The 20159-nt window shown below is 39.0% G+C and overlaps 1 protein-coding gene and 1 long non-coding RNA gene across 2 annotated transcripts; one reads left to right on the forward strand and one right to left on the reverse strand.

Annotated features, from left to right (window-relative positions):
- The first annotated feature begins 1626 nt into the window (after window positions 1-1626).
- LOC126815141 (uncharacterized) lies at window positions 1627-9800 on the forward strand. Its single transcript, XM_050540696.2, has 5 exons — window positions 1627-1780; window positions 4211-4437; window positions 6957-7223; window positions 8181-8735; window positions 9544-9800. The coding sequence occupies exons 1-5, from the start codon at window positions 1692-1694 to the stop codon at window positions 9798-9800; spliced, it is 1395 nt and encodes a 464-aa protein (XP_050396653.1). The 5' UTR covers window positions 1627-1691.
- Window positions 9801-14147: 4347 nt separating this feature from the next.
- LOC130014338 (uncharacterized) lies at window positions 14148-19718 on the reverse strand. Its single transcript, XR_008789300.1, has 6 exons — window positions 19627-19718; window positions 18722-18772; window positions 16859-16977; window positions 15607-15765; window positions 14676-14722; window positions 14148-14225 (listed from the first exon to the last, which is right to left on the reverse strand). It is a non-coding gene; the product is annotated as an uncharacterized LOC130014338 (long non-coding RNA).
- Window positions 19719-20159: the final 441 nt, after the last annotated feature.

A 20159-nucleotide genomic window follows, 5' to 3' on the forward strand; every position in this document is an offset into this window, starting at 1 on the left:
ATCTTAATCCCATATATTTTCATTTTAAAGCAACCATTCCAATATCGAAGGCGCATAAACCAAGGCAAAATAGTAAAATGTGGTTCCTTTTTGTTTCAAATAAAGAATAAGTATAAGTGACAAATCTGCTTAAAATCCACTACAAAGCCCCATTACAATCAAACTGATTAATATACAGATCTATATTTCGTTTCGTTTTTTATACTTTCGATGGCCTACACTACATGAAGATCTGACAAGTTATAGCGATAGGTCACGTCAGGGGTCAAAAGACCGACTTATGACCCTTTTGGCGTCAGACATTTGATTAACCAATCAGCATTGATGTTACTAGTGGATTACCCACAGTTCCGTGAAAAACACGCTTAAAGTTCGCCGTAACAGACCATTTCATTGGCTTATCCCTGACACCATTCAGAACACGAGTTAAATAACAACTCCTCCAGATCCAAGTGTAGTAAAGACAAGTAAAACGAAATTTTGAACTATAAAAACGAAACGAAATAGGATTTTAACCAGATGAAAATGATGGACGACAGTGCACCGTACGCTGATGCGTCATCTTGGACACTGGACATATATGAGGAATTGCATTAAGTTGGAATTGGTCGGGATATAAAGGACATAGGAAGTTTAATCAAAATCGTATTCATAATTTGTCCTCTGATTCTTCAATCGTACTTCATCCCATTGTCATCTGTACGATTGGAATGAGCATTTTGAGTGCAGGTAAATATACATATAATTAGATATCGTGGCACCAGTTTGGCATATGTGTTGGATTCACTTTATTTGCGTAATTTTATAAATTTGGTGGATATCAAGACAGTCAATTAGTGTAAAGTTCCGGGATAAACACATGGAATGAAATGGGATTTAACGTCCTACTTTTCTGCACCGATTGGACTTGGCCAGAGCCGTATGACTGGGCTAATGAAAATGGGCGTACGCCACGCAGTGTACTACGAGGAAAATATGAAAGAAATTTTGCCAGGGGAGGGTTGCTACGGCCTATTTTTATTTCCAATTCCAACTGTCAGTGGTTCTTTTACGGGCACGATATGTGTACAAGCGCCTGTGGAGTCAATATCTAACTAAAGGTCAGCTTTGTTAAAATTTGTGGATTTTCAACACACACACTTCCTCCTGTATATTTTCTCCGCCATATATAGTTTTGGGTCATTCCATGTCAATTGGGTAAATTTTGAGAAAGTTGGGAAATTTTGGAGCCGATTGAATGCGATAGATGAGCACCTAAAATTCAGAAACTTGGTGAAATTATAGTTTGCACTAATGTATCCAACATATGTTAAAAGCATTCTTGTCCCTTGCCATCTCGATATCTTTTCGATTTTTTTTTTCAAAATCTCAGTCAATTTTCAAACCACAAATTGTTTCGTTTCTAGTTTTTACATGTACAATAACATATATTTTTTCCAGATTTTTCGAGGAGTCAATTTCCCACGCCTGGCCCCCTTGACATGGAATGACCATTTTCTATATATTTTCTCCGCCATATATATTTTCTCCGGAGGATAGGTATAAATTTAGGATCGTAACTGTTGAAACGCATATTTAATTTTTTTTTAAAGAAATCTTTTCATTTAGTTTATTGTAAAACTGAGGCTTATCAGTATACTTTCCACGTGGACAAATTAAATTGGAACGAGGCTCATCGGAATTGTCACCGAATGAATAGAAATCTACTCCATCTCAAAACAGTCAAGCAACAACGAACAATGGTAGAAATAACAGACTTATGGGTACAAAATAACCACATGTAAGTAGAAATGGTACCTACCTTGCTTTTGTTGTTATTGCGAAATGTCTACTGGTTAGCAGTTTCAGTGAAATGCTTCTTCATTTCTCCCTCTGTCATTGAGTCAACTGGCGTGGTTTCGATTCCCCGGTTGTACGCGACAAGGGGTTGAGTCGCCTGACTAACCTCGTGGATTTTCTCCGGGTTCTCCGGTTTCCCCCCACTGCTAAAGACCCCTACGCGCAAGCGAATTATTGAAATAAAAATTTTAAAAAAACGTATGTTAGTCCCGAAATGACCTAGTTTGTGTTGAGTGGACGTTAAAGCCCATTTCTCTCTCTCTCTTGCGCTATATCGTAGCTAGAGGGAGACATGGAGGTAATGTCAGACCCAGGCTGCATTTCCGGCAGTCTGGGGATCACGCCATCAGCGCTCGGGAGGAAGCTTGTCCCCTCAAGCAAGGGCATTGCCCTAGCTTTGCCCCTCCTTCCACTGACGGCTGGAGCTGCCACTGTGTGGGTGGGGAGTTCTACCACACGTGACACTTCTTTTGGCAATAGAAAAAGTTGTTTTTATGTCGAGAGAATAGCTTGTGGTCAGTATGTTTGTCTGGTGCGTGTGCTGTGTCGTGTTACCAAACCAGAAGCGTGAGGGGATCTCAGGATGGTAGAAAGATCAAACTTAGGGCAATAGGACAATTTGAGAGTAGGGGAAAACGCCGTAAAATGTTCAGTTCTTTGGTACATGCTAGGATCGATTTTACGTATATCTCAGCCATGATATATCATACATTGGTTGATGACTTATGATTCAGTCCTGAAGATCTGAACATGAACATAGTTAGCAACAATCAAGAACTAAGCTACCCCCGAGTAAAGAAACACAGGCATGAAATGGGACTGGTATTCCTTACGAAGGTTACCCGTCAAGGTCCAATCAATTATGTTCACTAATTGCGGAGGAGAAGAACTTAGGAGTAAATTCACACAACCCAAATAACCAGAAAAAAAAATGATTTAGAGGCCGGCTAAATACAGAATTGTTATTATTAATGGTTGCAAATCGCAAACATTTTATAATCGAAACTGAAATCAGAGAAATTTGGATATTAGGTGCACAATCAGTAGATCATCATCAGCGTTAACCAGTTTTCTGTCTCAATGTGGCTGAGAGCCAACAAGCAAGAATTGATCAATGGTGCATGTACGTGCATTGAGCACAATTGGGTCTCAGTATCCCTGGATCTGTTTGGACCAGGGGAGGGTTAACAGGAAAAGAAAGCACATTGTTTTCATAAAAGCAATGGGAATATGACCATATGCTTGAGGTAACTCGAGGGCACTTTTTCCTGTCTACCCGCCCAGCACGCCTCTGTATGAAACCATTTCTACGTACTTTTTTTTTAAATCCTTTTTTTTTTAAAAAAAAAAAGACACATAATCAACCAATTACTTTTTTAAAGTTAAACATACATTATGCAAGTGCTAAATCTGGCTATTGCACGCCTTTCTTTAGACCCGAAATGTTACATAAATTATTAAATAGACATTTATTAACAAAACAAGACCATAATTAACTCTCTGATTCCGATTAAAGTAGATTAGAACGGTTCAGTAATTTAATGAGTTATTTAATTAAAATATGGAGAAGCGTGGCTAAGTCTCGAACATACCAGTACCATGGTGACGATAATAAACAATCAATGCACACTACTTGTCAAAACTACAAGCAGGGCGGATAACTTGGCTCAAAATAAAATATCTATTTTTGAACTATTATAGCAAGTACGACGGTTTGTTCTCATTTTCCCAGCAGATTAACCCTTTACTAATTAAGCGGATTAGGGATTAGTTATAGATTAGTGAGTTATACTCTGTTTTAATTATTGCATGACCAGTTCAATTTAACCTATGACATGTATGAACTATAAATCACAATATGGAAATGGAGGCGTTTCACGTCCAAAGAAAAGAAAATACACGTACATAGAATTAAACAGAAGAATACATGATAAAAAACAAAGATTATTAACTGGTTTGACGACTTTATATGAATACGGAAATTCGATATCACACTTAGTCGAATTTTAAATATACACGTACAATACTAAATTTGTTAATAAAATAACTTGTATGTAAAGTAGTTAATATTGATACGAAAAATATATATGTACATGCTAAATTTGTTAATAAAATAACTTTTATGTAAAGTGGTTAATATTGATATGAAAAAGACTATAGTTTTAACACCATTGTTACCCTATTTAGTACTGGTCCAATGATTCTACCTGGACAACAATAGCTGCTGGGAAAGTGAGAACACCTCGTTAGCCCCAGTACGAGCAACTCTTTATCTAAATCTTACATAATGTATCTTTAATGAATTTTTTTTTTTTATATAAAATTAATCATTCGTGTGTGACTTTTTAGAGATTAGTTTATCTATTTCCAGTAATGATAAATATTGGATAGGGGGCTTTAATTATGTGAATACGTCAAATCCAGGCCTGGATGGTTGGTATTGGGATGATTGTACCCCTATTGGAGAACCCAGTCACTGGGCCTCATCGGCCCACGATGATTCAAAGAAGAAATGTGTATTTAGGAGTAAACATGGCGAGACCTGGTTTACAGACAGGTGCGACAACCAGTTCCAATATATCTGTCAAATCAATATAGGTAGGATTATGGTAATTACTTTTTATACTCCCACATTTTAAATGGTGGGTATATTGTCATAATCCCTGTCCGTCGGGATATAATTTCATGCAATTATCATTGATTTATAATGCACAGTCCAATATAATCGATTAAGTCAACCAAGTGGCAATTTTTTAAATGGGGGGTATATTGTCATAATCCCTGTCCGTCGGGATATAATTTCATGCAGTTAGCATTGATTTATAATACAGTCCAATATCATCGATTAAGTCAACCAAGTGGCGTTTTCCCCTTGACCAGGAATCGGGCTGCACTAGTGTTGCACTGTTGCATTATTCATGCGCTTAAACGGCCTACAACCGTGTTAGTAAGAACTACGCTTAATTGTACATTCTGCAAGAGCTAAATCTGTCTGTTGTAGGTCTTTCTTTAGGCCTGAAATGTTATCTAAATTATTAATTAGACATTAATTAACCTATCCAGACCATAATCAACTCTAGATGGCATCGTTAGACTGCGATCGTTAGTGGATTATGAGCCGATTTACTGCATAACTTTCCTTATAACGATTAAGTGGATAATCGAGACTATGCAGTTTATCGTACTGACTTTAGTAATGACGAACGAGGCTAGGCGGAAATTTCAATCGCTTAGTTCTCGGTTCATAGTGGATCAATTTGAATGAAATTTTCAGCAAATTGCCTTTACATTATCTAGTTTTTAACTATTATAGTCAGAACTGCCAACTCTTTATCTAATCTTCCATAATGTATGTTTAATTGTACTTGAATGAATTCCAAAAATAAGTAAGAACAGTCATTTGTTTGAGTTTTTGACCCTGGCACTGGAACACCCTACAAGTGAATATGATAACATCTCAGTGACTTAGAATGGCGATCTCGCCGCCATTTTAAATGCTGATGGTGGTCCTATACGCGTTTACCGTCAACTAAAACAATACCCGTTTAAATTAACTCACAGTGTGTAAATATTAACTTCAGAATCTCAACTCACATTCAATCTGTCACAATCTTTTCATAAGCGTTTACCGTCAACTAAAAACAATACCAGTTTAATAAATCAACTCAAAGTATGTAAATATTAACTTCATAAACTCTACTCACATTTAATCTGTCACAGCCTTTTCAGTTTGTATATCGAGTTGTAATTACATTCAAACCACAAAGGGGATTAGATATCATCTTTATCAGGTGCCATTAATTAAACAGAGAGCTTATGAAGGTTCTTACTTAAACACACAGCTACCCATGGAGATAGATGAGTCAATGTGTCCTTTTTAATCCAGGTTACTAGATTGTTTTATAAAGTGTCACTATGGTATATCTGAACATGTATCTATGGTGATGAATGGGGTTGGATGGCCAAATGGTTAGCACGCGCGCGCTGCATCATACGGTCTGTCATTGAGTCAACTAACGGGGTTTCGATTCCCCGGCTGTGCGTGACAAGGAGTAGGGTCGCCTGTCCAACCTCGTGGGTTTTCTCCGGGTCCTCCGGTTTCCTCCCACTGCTAAAGATCCCTACGCGCAAACGAATTATTGAAATAAAATTGAACCCTGTGTTAGTCCCGAAATGACCTAGTTTGTGTCGAGTGGACGTTAAACCCTATCTCTCTCTCTCTCTCTCTCTCTCCCTCTCTGTCTCTCTGATTAAGCATCTCTATTATATTTTAATACAATGGTATACATATTCTTTGTTTATTGAAATGTTTTATTCTGGTGCCCAATTGCTTCTCAGTTTTGCGTGCAAAAACAGGATTTGGTCCACAATTCGTTCACATTTCTGTTTGTTTGTAAGACGAGGTCTTAGTGGAAAGGTCTTCATGAATATTGATGAAAACGAAAGTACGATATGTCTGCACGTTCAGTAATGAATTATTAAATATTACTGAAACAATTATACTCTTGAGGTTGGAAAAATCTGATTCGTACTTGGTTGACAGACATTATGTGTAGTGGAAATGAAATGGGGTTTAACGTACTACTGTTCTGCTCCGAAATGGGCTAATGAAGAAGGTCATACGCCAAACAGTGTGCTATGAGGGAAATTTGCCCGGACAGAGGCACTACGACCAACTCTTATATCGAATTCCAACTGTCATGGGATCTTTTACGTGCACGCCAATGTGTACACGGGACCTCGGTATTTCGTCCCATCCGAACGACTAGACAGCTGTTTGTCAGGCCCTCCGTCCTGCATCACTGACAAGGGGGAACCACGCCGGAAAATCTGGATGAACTTTTTCGGCCAATGCAGGGATCGAACACCCGATCTCCAGGCTAGCGTCTTACCCACTTAGCCACGTGATCCCCATGTGAAGTGGAACTGTCGAACATGATATGCACATAATTCACACAATCCTTGTGTTCTTGGTTTATTTTTCTAGTTATTTTGAAATTTAGATTTACGATAATTAAAATCACCTGTTTTATTTCTTGGATGCTGTGGATGGGTATAGACCCCACACTGATTAAAATAACATGTACATGTATTTATGGATGTCTTTTATTTTCAAGGTGAATGTTGGTTCGAAGACAGGAAAAGCCGGAAATTGATTGATGACACCGGTTCGGGACAAGTCGTTATCAACAAATCACCCCGATCACTCGCTGACTGTAAAGAATATTGTCAGGATTATGATGACCCGGACGAAGACTGTACATCTTTCACCAATAAGGACAATGAATGTTTAATTATTTTAGGACCTTACACAAGTAATACTTTTCAACCCATCATGCACAGCGTGCCAAATTATACAACTTTTATCAAAAGATGTTATACTGGTAAGTGTCAATTTATAATACCGAGATGAATAAATTATTAACACAAGGTACAATATTTTTTATGGCGACACGATTATTGAATTTATTTCAATGCAACGACGTTGGTTCGTTTCTGGAGTGATATCGTAGACAAGTGTTTCCTGAGAAACTTGCCAGAAGACGCCACAAAAATAGGCTTGATCCAGATTTTTGGGCGAAATTCATCCAAAGGAGAAGCTCCAGTTGTTACAAAGGAAAGAAATGTCGAGCGTGCACAGCCTAGGCCGCTTTGCAATAAATGGCTACGATCTTAGATAAGGTATGTAAATTTAGGTTTGACTGTCGACCGGGCCCTAGGGCAACGACAATACTCTGGTCTTTATATAAAGCAAATGATGATAACAAGGGTGTCCTCATCGAAGCGTTGCATAGTAATCAATCCAGTAATTGTGTATCTGTATCTTGTGTTAATATTGCAACAAAGTTAGTTCATTCGTAATACAGTAGCGTAGGATTTGAGCTGAAACACAGGTAACAGTTTCATATCGGGAATAAGAGTTTTATTATATGGAACATAAATTATACACATTTAACAATATGTATTGTCATGCAGCTGCTTAGATACCAAACAAGGGTTTATTCCTCTCTAGATGTTCCCCCTGGCTCTGTTTCCTTGCTGTTTCGTCATTCTCTAATGTGTTATATTAAGGGTCTTTATACAAAATACATAAGCTCTCTTTTAGTGCCAGTTACTAGATATATATTTGGTATGCTATATCATAACTTATATTTTGTTACATGTTCAATTACTAAATGTCCACTAAAGAGTGCATTTAAACAATGATACCTCATGTCCGCATAATGTTTATTAAATTTTCAGAATTCTTCTCTGCTGTTACTAAAATCTTAAAATCTACTCGACCACGGACCACCCCAGTCTGTTTTTTTCTATGTCTATATGCTATGTTTTATTGACAGCTAATGTCGGTGGAGAAGCGGCGACTGATGATATAAGAGGGTTTGTGGAGCAATATTACCCAGAGCCGCTGTGTCGACCTAAAGCGACAACAGCGAACACTCCTGCAGCAACACCACCACCAACTACGGCTTCTCCTGAAACAACAGCTGTATCCTTAGCTGTCGCAGATACTACAAATAATGCTGAATCAACTATTGAAGATACCACAACAACTGTTGAATCAACTACTATATATACCCCGACAACTATTGATTCGACTACTGAGCATACCGCTACGTCCGATGAATCGACTTTTGTAGAGGCTACAACAACCGCGGAATTGACCACTGTAGAAGCCGTTGATTCGACTACTGAAGATACCACAACAAATAATACTGCAGATACCAAAACAACCATGGAATCGACAAGTTATGGTACTACAACACATGCCGAATCACAAGAAAATACAGATTCTCCACCGACAAGCAAGATTTTAATCTTACCAGTTAACAACGATACTATCAGTAGCAATTTAACATCAGAACCGAGCTCCAACCAAACTGCAGGAATAACAGGTAAAATTCGTTGTTTTATTTTACTACTTTTCAAAGACAATTTTCGTCCAATATTGTCCAGACCCCCCCCCCATTTCTTGATGTCTGATAGGTGTGTTTAAAAAATAAAGATTCATAAAATGAAATGAAATGAAATGAGGTTTAACGTCCTACTGTTCTGCTCCGATGCTGGGCTAATGAAGACGGGCACACGCCATACAGTGTGCTATGAGGGAAATTTTTCCCGGGCAGCGGTACTATCGCCTACTCTTATATCGAATTTCAACTGCCAAGGGATCTTTTACGTGCATTCCAATGTATACACGGGACCTCGGTTTTTCGTCTCATCCGAAGGACTAGACAGCTGTCCTTGTCAGGCCCTCCGTCCTGCATCACTGACAAGGGGGAACCACGCCGGAAAAATCCATACTCAGATAATTGCAAATAACCCCCAGGACAATCATCAACATAGTCTGTTATAAAAAATGATGATGACGAAATGGGGTTTAACGTCCTATTTTATTGCACCAACTCGGTTATTGAAGACAAACATACGCCATGCAGTGTGCTATGAGGGACATTTCACACCAACGAATAGACAGCTAGACAACTTGTTTTCTTCCCATCTGAAAGGTTACACGCTTGTGTCCCTTGCCGCCCCCGTCCCACCCCACCCCACCCACCCAGCACTAATGACAGCAAAATCCCGACAAACTTCCTCGGCCAATACCAGGATGGAATCTGGGGCCTCGGTTCGCGAGTCCGCACCATTACTCGAGTCACCGTCCACCAACTGAGGTACATGTACTTATATTTTACTTACTTTCAGGAATCAGTGGTCGTCCATTGTGTAGATGTAGATGTAGACGAAATGGGTCAAGGCTGAGTTTGGAGAACATTTTGTCGTATTTGTCAATAGATGAGAAGGTTTTATCAGCAAATGTGAGACGAAAGATCAGTATTTCTGATGAAAGACCATCAGCTGTAGCTCTTGGTATTCTAGGAATAACTCTGCTCGTTGCTGCGATTTCCCTCTTTATTATTTCTGATACAACGAGTTTTATCTTTAATCGAGGATTTCATTAATAAAAGTGTATGTTGGACAATAACAAAAAAGGGTGACAAATTCGTTTTGATAATAACCCCCCCCCCCCCCAAACACACACACACACAAAAGTCCCAGATTTGATCTGTTATAAACTACTGGACAAAAGAATGTTTACTCTTCGAGTACATGTTCCAAACAAAAGACAGTTTTGATAGAAAACGAATAATTTTCTGGTGTCTGGCGCAGATATCAAAATATTAAAACTGGTGAACTGGCCACAAGCCGGTATTAAAGATCAACGATGTCTAGATTAAGAGAAATTACACACATTCGAGTAAAGGGGGGTCCTTATACAGTCTGGTTATTTAACAAGACATGAGATTAATAGCGTATGTGACCACTATTGACTTCGATACCTGCCAAACATGTCTACTCGTAGCTGTTTTCAGCTGTCTACAGCGAATCCTTTGCCATTCTTGCAATGAATTCTGCTCAAGTTGATGTTGGTTTGCCGGAGGAAGTGTCTAATCACGATGATCGCAGAGGTGCTCCATTTGGGTTCATGTCAGGAGAACATGCTGGGCAAGATAATTTGTTGACGTTAACATTTTTCTTGTAATCACGAACCACTCTATCGGTATGTGGTCGGTCATTATCATGCTGCAAAATTATCAGCCTATGTCGCTGTTGCAGGAATGGCACTTCCACAGGCTGCAGGACTTCATCTTAGGCAAGTTAGATTTCTAGGGATAATAACCCTACATGATACGCGCAAGCGAATTATTGAAATAAAATTGAACCATGTGTTAGTCCCGAAATGACCTAGTTTGTGACGAGTGGACGTTACCCCCCCCCCCCCTCTCTCTCTCTCTCTCTCCTTGATATTATAAGATCAAATCAAAATTATATATTCGCCAAGCATGGGGTTTAAAATCTAATGCCAGAATAAAATCCGTGTCCATATTTGGGACTAGCCCACCAAAGATTCTCTCCCTTTTCCCTCTTTTCCATTGAGATTTGTTTTGACAAGTTTAGTGTAAAACAAACAAGTCGGGTGTTGATCAGATATGCTAGTTCCAATTTGTGTATTTCACGATTACTGTGTGGGGGTGCTCGATTTTCAGTCCGGTACGTCCCGAATTGACAGAATTGCAATCAAGTGGTGCAGAATTCAGCCCTGTCACAGTTTTGCCAGTCCCGACAGCAGAGGTGGTGTGAGTAGAATCGTAACGTATTTAAGCAACAAATATTTGTGTTATTTTAACCACCTTAAATGCGCTATAATTAGATGGTGTATCTGGAAATACATAGATCATAAATCAGCGGTTAAAATCTATGGTGGTCTGTACCCTTATAGTTAAATTGGGTTGTCGCCCTTTGAACATAAACTACACCAGGGAACAGACTTTACAGAACAGCATTGATTGATTATTCGCTACAATCACTGAGAAGGATCGCAATATTAACTATTTTTCCTTCTGCAAATTAAATACTATAAATGTTTTTGAAGTATTAGAAAAATAAAAAAAAGGTGTTTGAAGTATATCTGGATAAAAATATTTTCTAATTAGTGTAAATGATTATATAAAATGAGTAAAGGTCACCATTCTGCCTCGACCAGTTTATGATACGACGTAAACAATGCATGCGCCTTGAGAATTCATACTATCATGGAACTGTGCGCGATATAAATATACATATTATTCTTATTAATGATTGATGATGTGTGATGTTACGTCACATGTAGAAGGTATCTTACACAGAGTTATAAGAAGGCTTTCGCAATACCTCTATGAAACAGATTGCAGCGAACACAAACTGTCGCAATGACTACCCAATAATAACCTATATAATTACAAGAACATGTTTTACACTTACACGAAGTATGTTTGATTAAAGATAAGTCAATTTCTGACGTAGATCTATATTAAAAGCGGATGTTGCTTTAAACATAAGTAGGTCGTCAATTCGGCTATGGACATAAATATAGAGAGAGAGAAGTGGAGTTTAATGTCCACTCGACACAAACTAGGTCATTCGGGACTAACGTATGGTTCAATGTACGTAGGGGTCTTTTAGCACTGGGGGGAAACCGGGGGACCCGGAGAAAACGTACGGGGTTTGTCACGCACAACTACAACCGGGGATTCGAAATCACACCAGTTGACTCAATGACAGACTGTATGATACAGCGCGCACGTGCTAACCATTCGGCCACCCCCCACAATGGTGTTGACTCAATAACAGACCCTACGCACGCGCTACCCCCCCCCCCCACCCCTCCGTCTGCCTGAAAGTATATACAATAAGAGACTCAACAAGTATAGGCCTACTATAGATCTGGGGCCTGTTTCACGAAATTTTAACTAAGATAAAATCAAAATTTTAGTAATTTGATTGGATAATATTAGGTTGATTATAGTGCTTAGCCAATCAAAATTGAAGTATCTACTAAAATTGGATTTTATCTTTAGTTAAAGATGGGTTCCCGCGTACAAACTGAGTGATTTAATGGTATTTATGGACCAAAAACATATTCAAACTAATTAATTTGTCATAATTTTGCTTCAAATCCTTCTCAAACATTGTAATTGCGAAGGAATGCCCTGCTATTAAAATTCGATCAAACCAGGTCATGTTTACGTCACGTCTTGGGAGTCAGAGGAGAATTCATTGCATACATAAGACGATGTTGTCTTTAATCGCTTACTATTTATTACAAATATCGAATCCTAATTAAATTCTCGGATTATCCACTACCCGCGTCTTTTCCCGTCATTTTCATCTCAGAAAGTATTGTACGTCTAACTCTTCATAAAGTTTATCAACTTGTACATCAAGCGCTCAATGTTCGCTTGTGACCTTTGACATCACGCGTGCAGAAGTTCCTAATCGTCGGCTGTTGATTAGGGAAACCCTTACATTTTTGTCCTGTATACGCTCCATGAGTATTTTTCGGGGAATCCAGTATTTTTCTAGTAAGATTGGATATCTCTACTTTCCATATATACCAAAATTGCCATACTTTTATTGGAAATAACCACCCAATAAATACTTTTCTGGGAACCCATCTTTAAGATTTCGAGAAACAGGTGCCCAGGAACCCAGCATGGCTTAATCGCCGCAATATAAGTCCTTTAATCGATGCACAATTGTTCAAAGAACAATAATGTCAATCGTAAAGGAATTGGCGGAACTTTAGGCATTTTTCGAAGAGCATCGAAGCCAAGAACAAGAAGCAGAAGGATGGCGGGATGATTGGCGCTTTTGGTCCGGTTTCTGACCCATAATAAGTTACTAAATACAGATCGTCAACCCATGGTTTGGTCTTGTTATCTGAGCGTACTTGTAGTAAGCAGACTTTAGTAATGATCCAATTGGTACCGACAGAACTAATCCGCCTGGTGGCGCTGTAAGAATGTTACATTAAGCTTCGATTGAAGTATCTAAAAAATACATGAGATGTGAGAACTTGAAAAGATTAAGATGAATGGCCCATTTTCTGCACGCGTTTTTATTTATACTGTTGAATTCATCCCCTTTCTTGGGAGAGCCACGGTGGCCCAGTAAGTAAGATGTTGGCTCGCTTCGGATTTAGATGACCTCCCTGACCCCTGTAAAATTATGTTTTCAAACGGCGACGGCCTTGAATAGATGAATTATATTTTACATTTGTAAACCGGCGTAGTTCCTCCTTGTCAGTGTACAGGGCCGAGGGCCCGGCAAGAGACAATGTATAGTTGTTAGAATGGGACGAACAACTGAGGACCCGGGTACACATTGGAGTACATGTAAAGATCCCTTAGCAGTTGGAATTCGTTATAAAAGTAGGTCGCAGTGCCGCTGTCCCGGCAAAATTTACCCCATTGCACATCGTATGGCGTATGTCCATCTTCCTTAGCCCGGAGCAGAACAGTTTGGCGTTAAACCACATTTCAGTTCATTTCATTTCCCTTTCTTGAACCTATTACGAACAAAATAAAACTATACACAAATATTGAAGAAAGTGATCACTCATCGCTCGTCCACACAAGTCCATTCTTTCGGAATTTCAAATGTTTAACGTCCTACTTTTCTGCTCCAACTGGGCTAATGAATACGGGCATACGCCATGCAGTGTGCTATGATGGAAATTATTGCCCGGGCAGCGGCATTATGACCTATTCTTATATCGAATTCCAACTGCCAAGGGATCTTTTACGTGCACGCCAATGTCTTACCCACTTAGCCACCGCGCCTCTCGAAAACGATTTGTGACCATATTTGGAACCAGACTACCAAAGATTCCCTTCAATTATGCTACTTCCGGTGTGTATATCTTAGGGCGTTTCCATTTTCTGTGTGTCCAGTCCAACAAAAATATAATAAGTACAACGCAATAAAATCTCTTTATTTAGGCTTTTTGGTGTCCTGGGACTGCATTTTTATTTACCGAACGCCGGGTGACCTTGAACCAAATATAACTGCAATAAAGAGAGAGAGAGTTTAACGTCCACTCGACACAAACTAGGTCATTTCGGGACTAACATTTATGGTTCAATTTTATTTCAACAATTCAGCACTTCAGCATTGAGAGGAAACCGGAGGACCCAGAGAAAACCCTCGAGGTTTGACGGGCGACCCTACTCCTTGTCACGTACAACCAGGGATTCGAAACCACGCCAGTTGACTCAATGACAGACCTAATGATACAACGCGCATGTGCTAACGATTCGGTCATCACCCTTCACCAAATAAAAGGAATTGGTTAGTATATCGTAAGGGGTATGAATGAGACCATCCTAACAACCACGAAAACATGCTTCTGTGCGCTTGAAGGACAGAATTCGAGTCATCCCCGTCCATCTGGTCTGAAAAAAACATTGACTAACAGATTGTCTATAACCAAAGATAAAAAAAACTGTACACATTACATTTTCAGCAAAGACGACGAACTCATTCTGTTCCACAAGGTTGTCATCTGAAATAACAAACGACAAATATAATTGTTTTGACTGTGCATGGACGTGGTCGCAATACTTGTAAACGTATAACGGTAAAGCGCTGTGATCTTTGGGGTATATTCTATGCTCGGAATAACTTGCGGTCTGAAAGTCGAGGATCGCTTTGAGTATAAACAGGAGAATTTGGGGTTATTCTTCTGAAATTTTTTCTTTAAACCTGTAACAGGTTATTCTTCCAGGGTAGGTTTCTTTATCCATAACAAAACACGATATATTCTGGGATATTCCCATTTTGCGTACATGTAAACATAGACGGTTTATAAGCAAGATAAAGTCCTCGACTTTGGTTATGCTGGGGAAGAAACGTGTACCCAGGGCCTCGGTTTTTCGTCAAAAGATATGACGTAGTTACTCCTCGCAGTGTTCGATTAGACCAATTCTCGATCAGGAGATTTCACGAACCATTGCTTCAGGAATATGCGAGACACCGTGGTTCCAACTTTATTAATGGACATTATATCGTTACGCCAGAGGTAGACCTACTAGTTGCGAGCATATTATTAACCGGTTAATGGGTTATTGGTTCGCTAATATTGCATGGAATGAATAGATTTAGCACGTGACGTTTTAGGGTTTGGGCTGGAATTAATGAGAGAAAGAGAGAAATGGGGTTTAACGTCCACAAACTAGGTCATTTCGGGACTAACGTATGGTTTATGGACAGGCGATCCTACTCACTCCTTGTCATGTACAACTGGGGAATCGAAACGACGCCAGTTGACTTTATGATACAGCGCGCACACACTAACCATTCAGCCATCCAACCCCGCTGGAATTAATAAATCTCGAAGCACAATGACACAAGAGATTGAACGTAGTGTTTTAGAATTTGCAATCTCACCATTAGTATCAATTTTATCAAAATCTGTCTGAAGATCTTTTATATCGACGACGCCATCTTTGTTGTTGTCATAGTGATGGAACTCCGCTGTAAGTACGGCTTTGTTCTCATCCAGTGGTTCATCTTTTAGATATTCATCTAGAGTTATGGTTTTGTCACCTTAAAAAGGAAATGATTGAAAAACCTCAAACGTGCCAAGTATGGTGACTGATAGTGGCCATGTTAAATCTCGCTCTTTTCATAACAAATGAAATGAAATGAAATGAAATGGGGTTTAACGTCTTACTGTTCTGCTCCTAACCTGGGCTAATGAAGACGGGCATACGCCATACAGTGTGCTATGAGGGAAATTTTGCCCGGGCAGCGACGCTACGGCCTTCTCTTATATCGAATTCAAACTGCCAAGGGATCTTTTACGTGCACGCCAATGTGTACACGGGACCTCGGTTTTTCGTTTTCGTCCCATCCGCACGACTAGACAGCTGTCCTTGTCAGGTCCTCCGTTATGCATCACTGACAAGGGGAAACCACGCCGGAAAATCGGGATGAACTTTCTCGACCAATGCAGAGATAGAACACCCGACCTCCAGGCTAGCGAGCCAGCGTCTTACCCACTTAGCCACGTGACCCCCCCCCCTTTGATAACGCGACAACACGACATCACGAAAGTATTGACGCAATCACACGACAGTTTACTCTGTCGTATCATCGTGTTATTTTTGTCATATTTCGGCCATTCCTCGACACTCATCACTCTTTGTAACTAAGGGTACCACTAACTCCAATCTATATTTCATTTCGGTTTTGTTATACTTTCGATGGCCTACACTACATGAAGATCTATTGACGCAATCACACGACACTTTACTCTGTCGTATCATCGTGTTATTTTTGTCATATTTCGGCCATTCCTCGACACTCATCACTCTTTGTTACTAAGGGTACCACTAACTCCAATCTATATTTCATTTCGGTTTTGTTATACTTTCGATGGCCTACACTACATGAAGATCTCACCAGTTCTAGTGGAAGGTCGCGTCAGGGGTCATACGAGAGGCTTTTGACCCCATGACGTCAGACATTGATTAATTATGAAGACAAGTTAATCGAAATTTTGAACTATAAAAAACGAAACGAAATAGGATCTGCATTTTAATCAGATTGCATCCAAAAAATTATAATTGGATAAGTCAACGAACAGAATGGTGATTGCTTAATTTAATTTTAAATCAGGACATAGGTTAATATTCACCATTGGTGTCGTGTGTTAGAAAAAGAGCAGAATATTCTTGAATATCTACAACACCATTTTTATTGGTATCCATAGAAACAAAATTCTCTCTAAAAATTGGTCTCCATTCGTCAATATTGCTGAAAAAAATATTTTGAAATGATAATATAAAGAACATTTAAAGGCTACATAGGATCTAGTAGCTTCAACCTGTGAGGACGTGCTCTACATATTCCTGAAATAATGATTCGAGAAATCCCTGTCTGGGATGGGTTTAATGCCAGGTTCCCACTATAATGATTCGTGCTAGGATTGAAATCGTGGTTTTAATCGTGGAGTAATCTTGGTGATCCTATCAGGTCTTATCATATATTGTGGTCAGTCGCAGCAATCGTATTGATCGTATCGTACCAGATCGCACAACAATAAGAACCACTGCTCTAATCAAACGAAACACTGCGAGGAGTATGGTGATCTATGACGTTTCTCTTAGGGGGGGGGGGGGATTTACAACTGAGAGTAGTCCCTTATGACCGGTTTCCTTCACCTATAAAGCGTTTGTATTTATGACAACCACATTCAGTTGGCCTGTCGCCTTTTTGGCCTTATTCCCATTTTTTTAAAGGCAATTTAATAGTGTAGCGGTTTCACAAGAAACCCAGTTTAACAATGTTGCAAGTACAGGTAAAAGTCAATGTAATAGTGTAGCGGTTTCACACGATACCCAGTTTGTTGCAAGTACAGTGGTAGAAATACCTAATATACAATACATGCACTAAACAAACCAAAATAAACCCAATAATGAGGTATCAAACTTAAACATACATTATGCAAGAGCTAAATCTGCCTATTGCAAGTCTTTATTTAGGTTTAAGATGTCATAGAAATTATTAATTAGACCTTTATTTACACGACAAGCTTAAAATCAACTCTGTATATCCACGGATGGCTTGGATGCAGTTTGGATTTAAACAGCCTCGTCCATTTAAAATTGAATCAATAAATGGCGGACCAAGCTAACGTTTACCGTTACTCGCTGATGTCACAACCGGAAACTGGCGATGAAAAGCCTGCCAAGCGAGGCTACCATAGCCATTGAGCATGTTACTTGATAATCGAGAATATGTGGGTGGAGTTATCGTTTGTCAATCAAACGATCGCCAATTCTCATAGACGGTGAAGACACAATTGATGCCTATTTCTAGTCCAAACTTCTAACAGTGACAATTCCGTTCAAAGTAATTTGACTGAAATTTTCAACATTTTCTTTTTTTATCATCTATTTTCGATTTATTATAGCAAGAATGGTCAACTCTTTTTAAAACTCTTAACTAATGTATAGTTAAAAACGGGAAATATTTAATAAATCAAAAATACTGAACAATTCGGTTGTTGAAAAGCTCGTTAGTCAAGTTTGTGTCAGGTCTTGTTGTTATAAAATATAGGTTTCATAATACAATGAAAACCAGGAACCAAATAGATATATAACGAATAAAGTTTTACTCTGGTCCCTTGTACCAAGTAGCCGAACCAAACTGCCCAATAGGACAGAGACACCTTAATTATAGAACTAAATCTAGACACTTTCAACAGCATCGGGTCAATCGGTTGATGAAATTCAATAAGTCGGTAGGTCTATTTTACTAGAGCTGTGCCTATGGATGCTATTGATTTCTTCCGTTGGGGTGGGGCGGTGTAATAAGTGGGGGGGGGGGGGTCTTGCACGGGAGGGGTGGGGATTGGGTGTTCTTTGATTAGACAAAGTTTGTATACATATATGCCGCAATACCAAATATTTCTTATATATTTTGGTCATTTTGAATTTTAAAAGTGCATAATTTTTTAATTAAGGCGATATGTGTGATACGTAAAGATGATACTTACCTTACTGCCAGGGATATCAGCAACGGTAATAGATAGAACTTCATTCTGAAACTGGAGATAATTCACCCAATCTAATTCAAATACAGATCTATATTTCGTTTCGTTTTTTATACCATGACACCCGTCATGTAAATTCAAGGCCCATCTAAATTGTCCATCTAAAAGCATTGTTATTAATGGAAGGGTATTCGCCAACAAATACACATCTGAATTGAAGATACGGTAGCAAATTAAAGAAGGAACAATTAGGCCTACATGCTTGGAGATTGAAACGTGGGAAAACAACATTCTTTTAAAACAGCTATCGGTTCTAGAATTCTTTTCAAACGATTGTGCCGTGCTTTTCTTTGATCTGCAGCAATCTATGGTCTCTTGTATTTACACAGTCGCAGGAGAACAACAGGACGCTAAACCCCGTTTCATTTCATTTCTGTATTTGCATCACATCCTGAACTTGAGCCTAGAACTTTACATTAAATTTATATTTGGAATTTGTTGGATGGCAAAAATTTCCTTTGCGGGGGCCATTTTACGAGAACCTGTTTATCGTGGGTGCAAAATCTACACCGACAAACTCACCGATTGTACTTCTACTATACTCTGCCGTTCCCTGTGTATTCTACTCTGACGGCAAAAGATCTACTAATCCTAGCATGGGAGTAATTAGCCATACCAGCTAAAGTTACTAATGTTTCTAACGTTTCTGGTCATATGTTAGTAAGTAATTACGTGTGTACGTCGGTTGTAATTTACCCAAGAAGGGGGTGAAAAGTGCACGCCGCAAGCCAAATAAACAAGTAATATTGCGCCAGTCAGTTTAGACGGTAAAGTCAAGCAGATTAAACTAGTCTATTTTCACCCCTGTTTGTTGTTAATAATATTCGTATTGACGAGCTATAACTTACCTTTTTATGTAGCAGAAAATCACAAGTCTGAATGCTCCAAGACAAGGTGTAATATTCTAATGTAAGATTAGGCTATCGTCGCTACGTATTTTATTATTTATCAGATAAGATAAATAGGTAATAATAGATTATTGTTATCTCTAAAGGTTCTTATGTCATCATGTTCAGAGATCGGTAAAAGTCGAATGGCAAAAATATTTCCTTAATTAAAACAAAGACCGAATAGTGTTCTCTGCTCTGGGCATTATTTTATCTTGAAACCGTTATTCACGTTTGTTACAAAACGTTGTTGTTAAAGATGCATTCCTTCGTGTGATATATTTGGACTAAAACATATTATTCAATAATATTGGGCTAATGAAGACGGGCATACGCCATACAGTGTGCTATGAGGGAAATTTTGCCCGGGCAGCGGCGCTACGGCCTACTCTTATATCGAATTCCAACTGCCAAGGGATCTTTTACGTGCACGCCAATGAGTACACGGGCCCTCGGTTTTTGGTCCCATCGGAACGACTAGACAACTGTCCTTG

This window comes from Patella vulgata, chromosome 1 (genome assembly GCF_932274485.2).
Source record: "Patella vulgata chromosome 1, xgPatVulg1.2, whole genome shotgun sequence".
Lineage (NCBI taxonomy): Eukaryota > Metazoa > Mollusca > Gastropoda > Patellidae > Patella > Patella vulgata.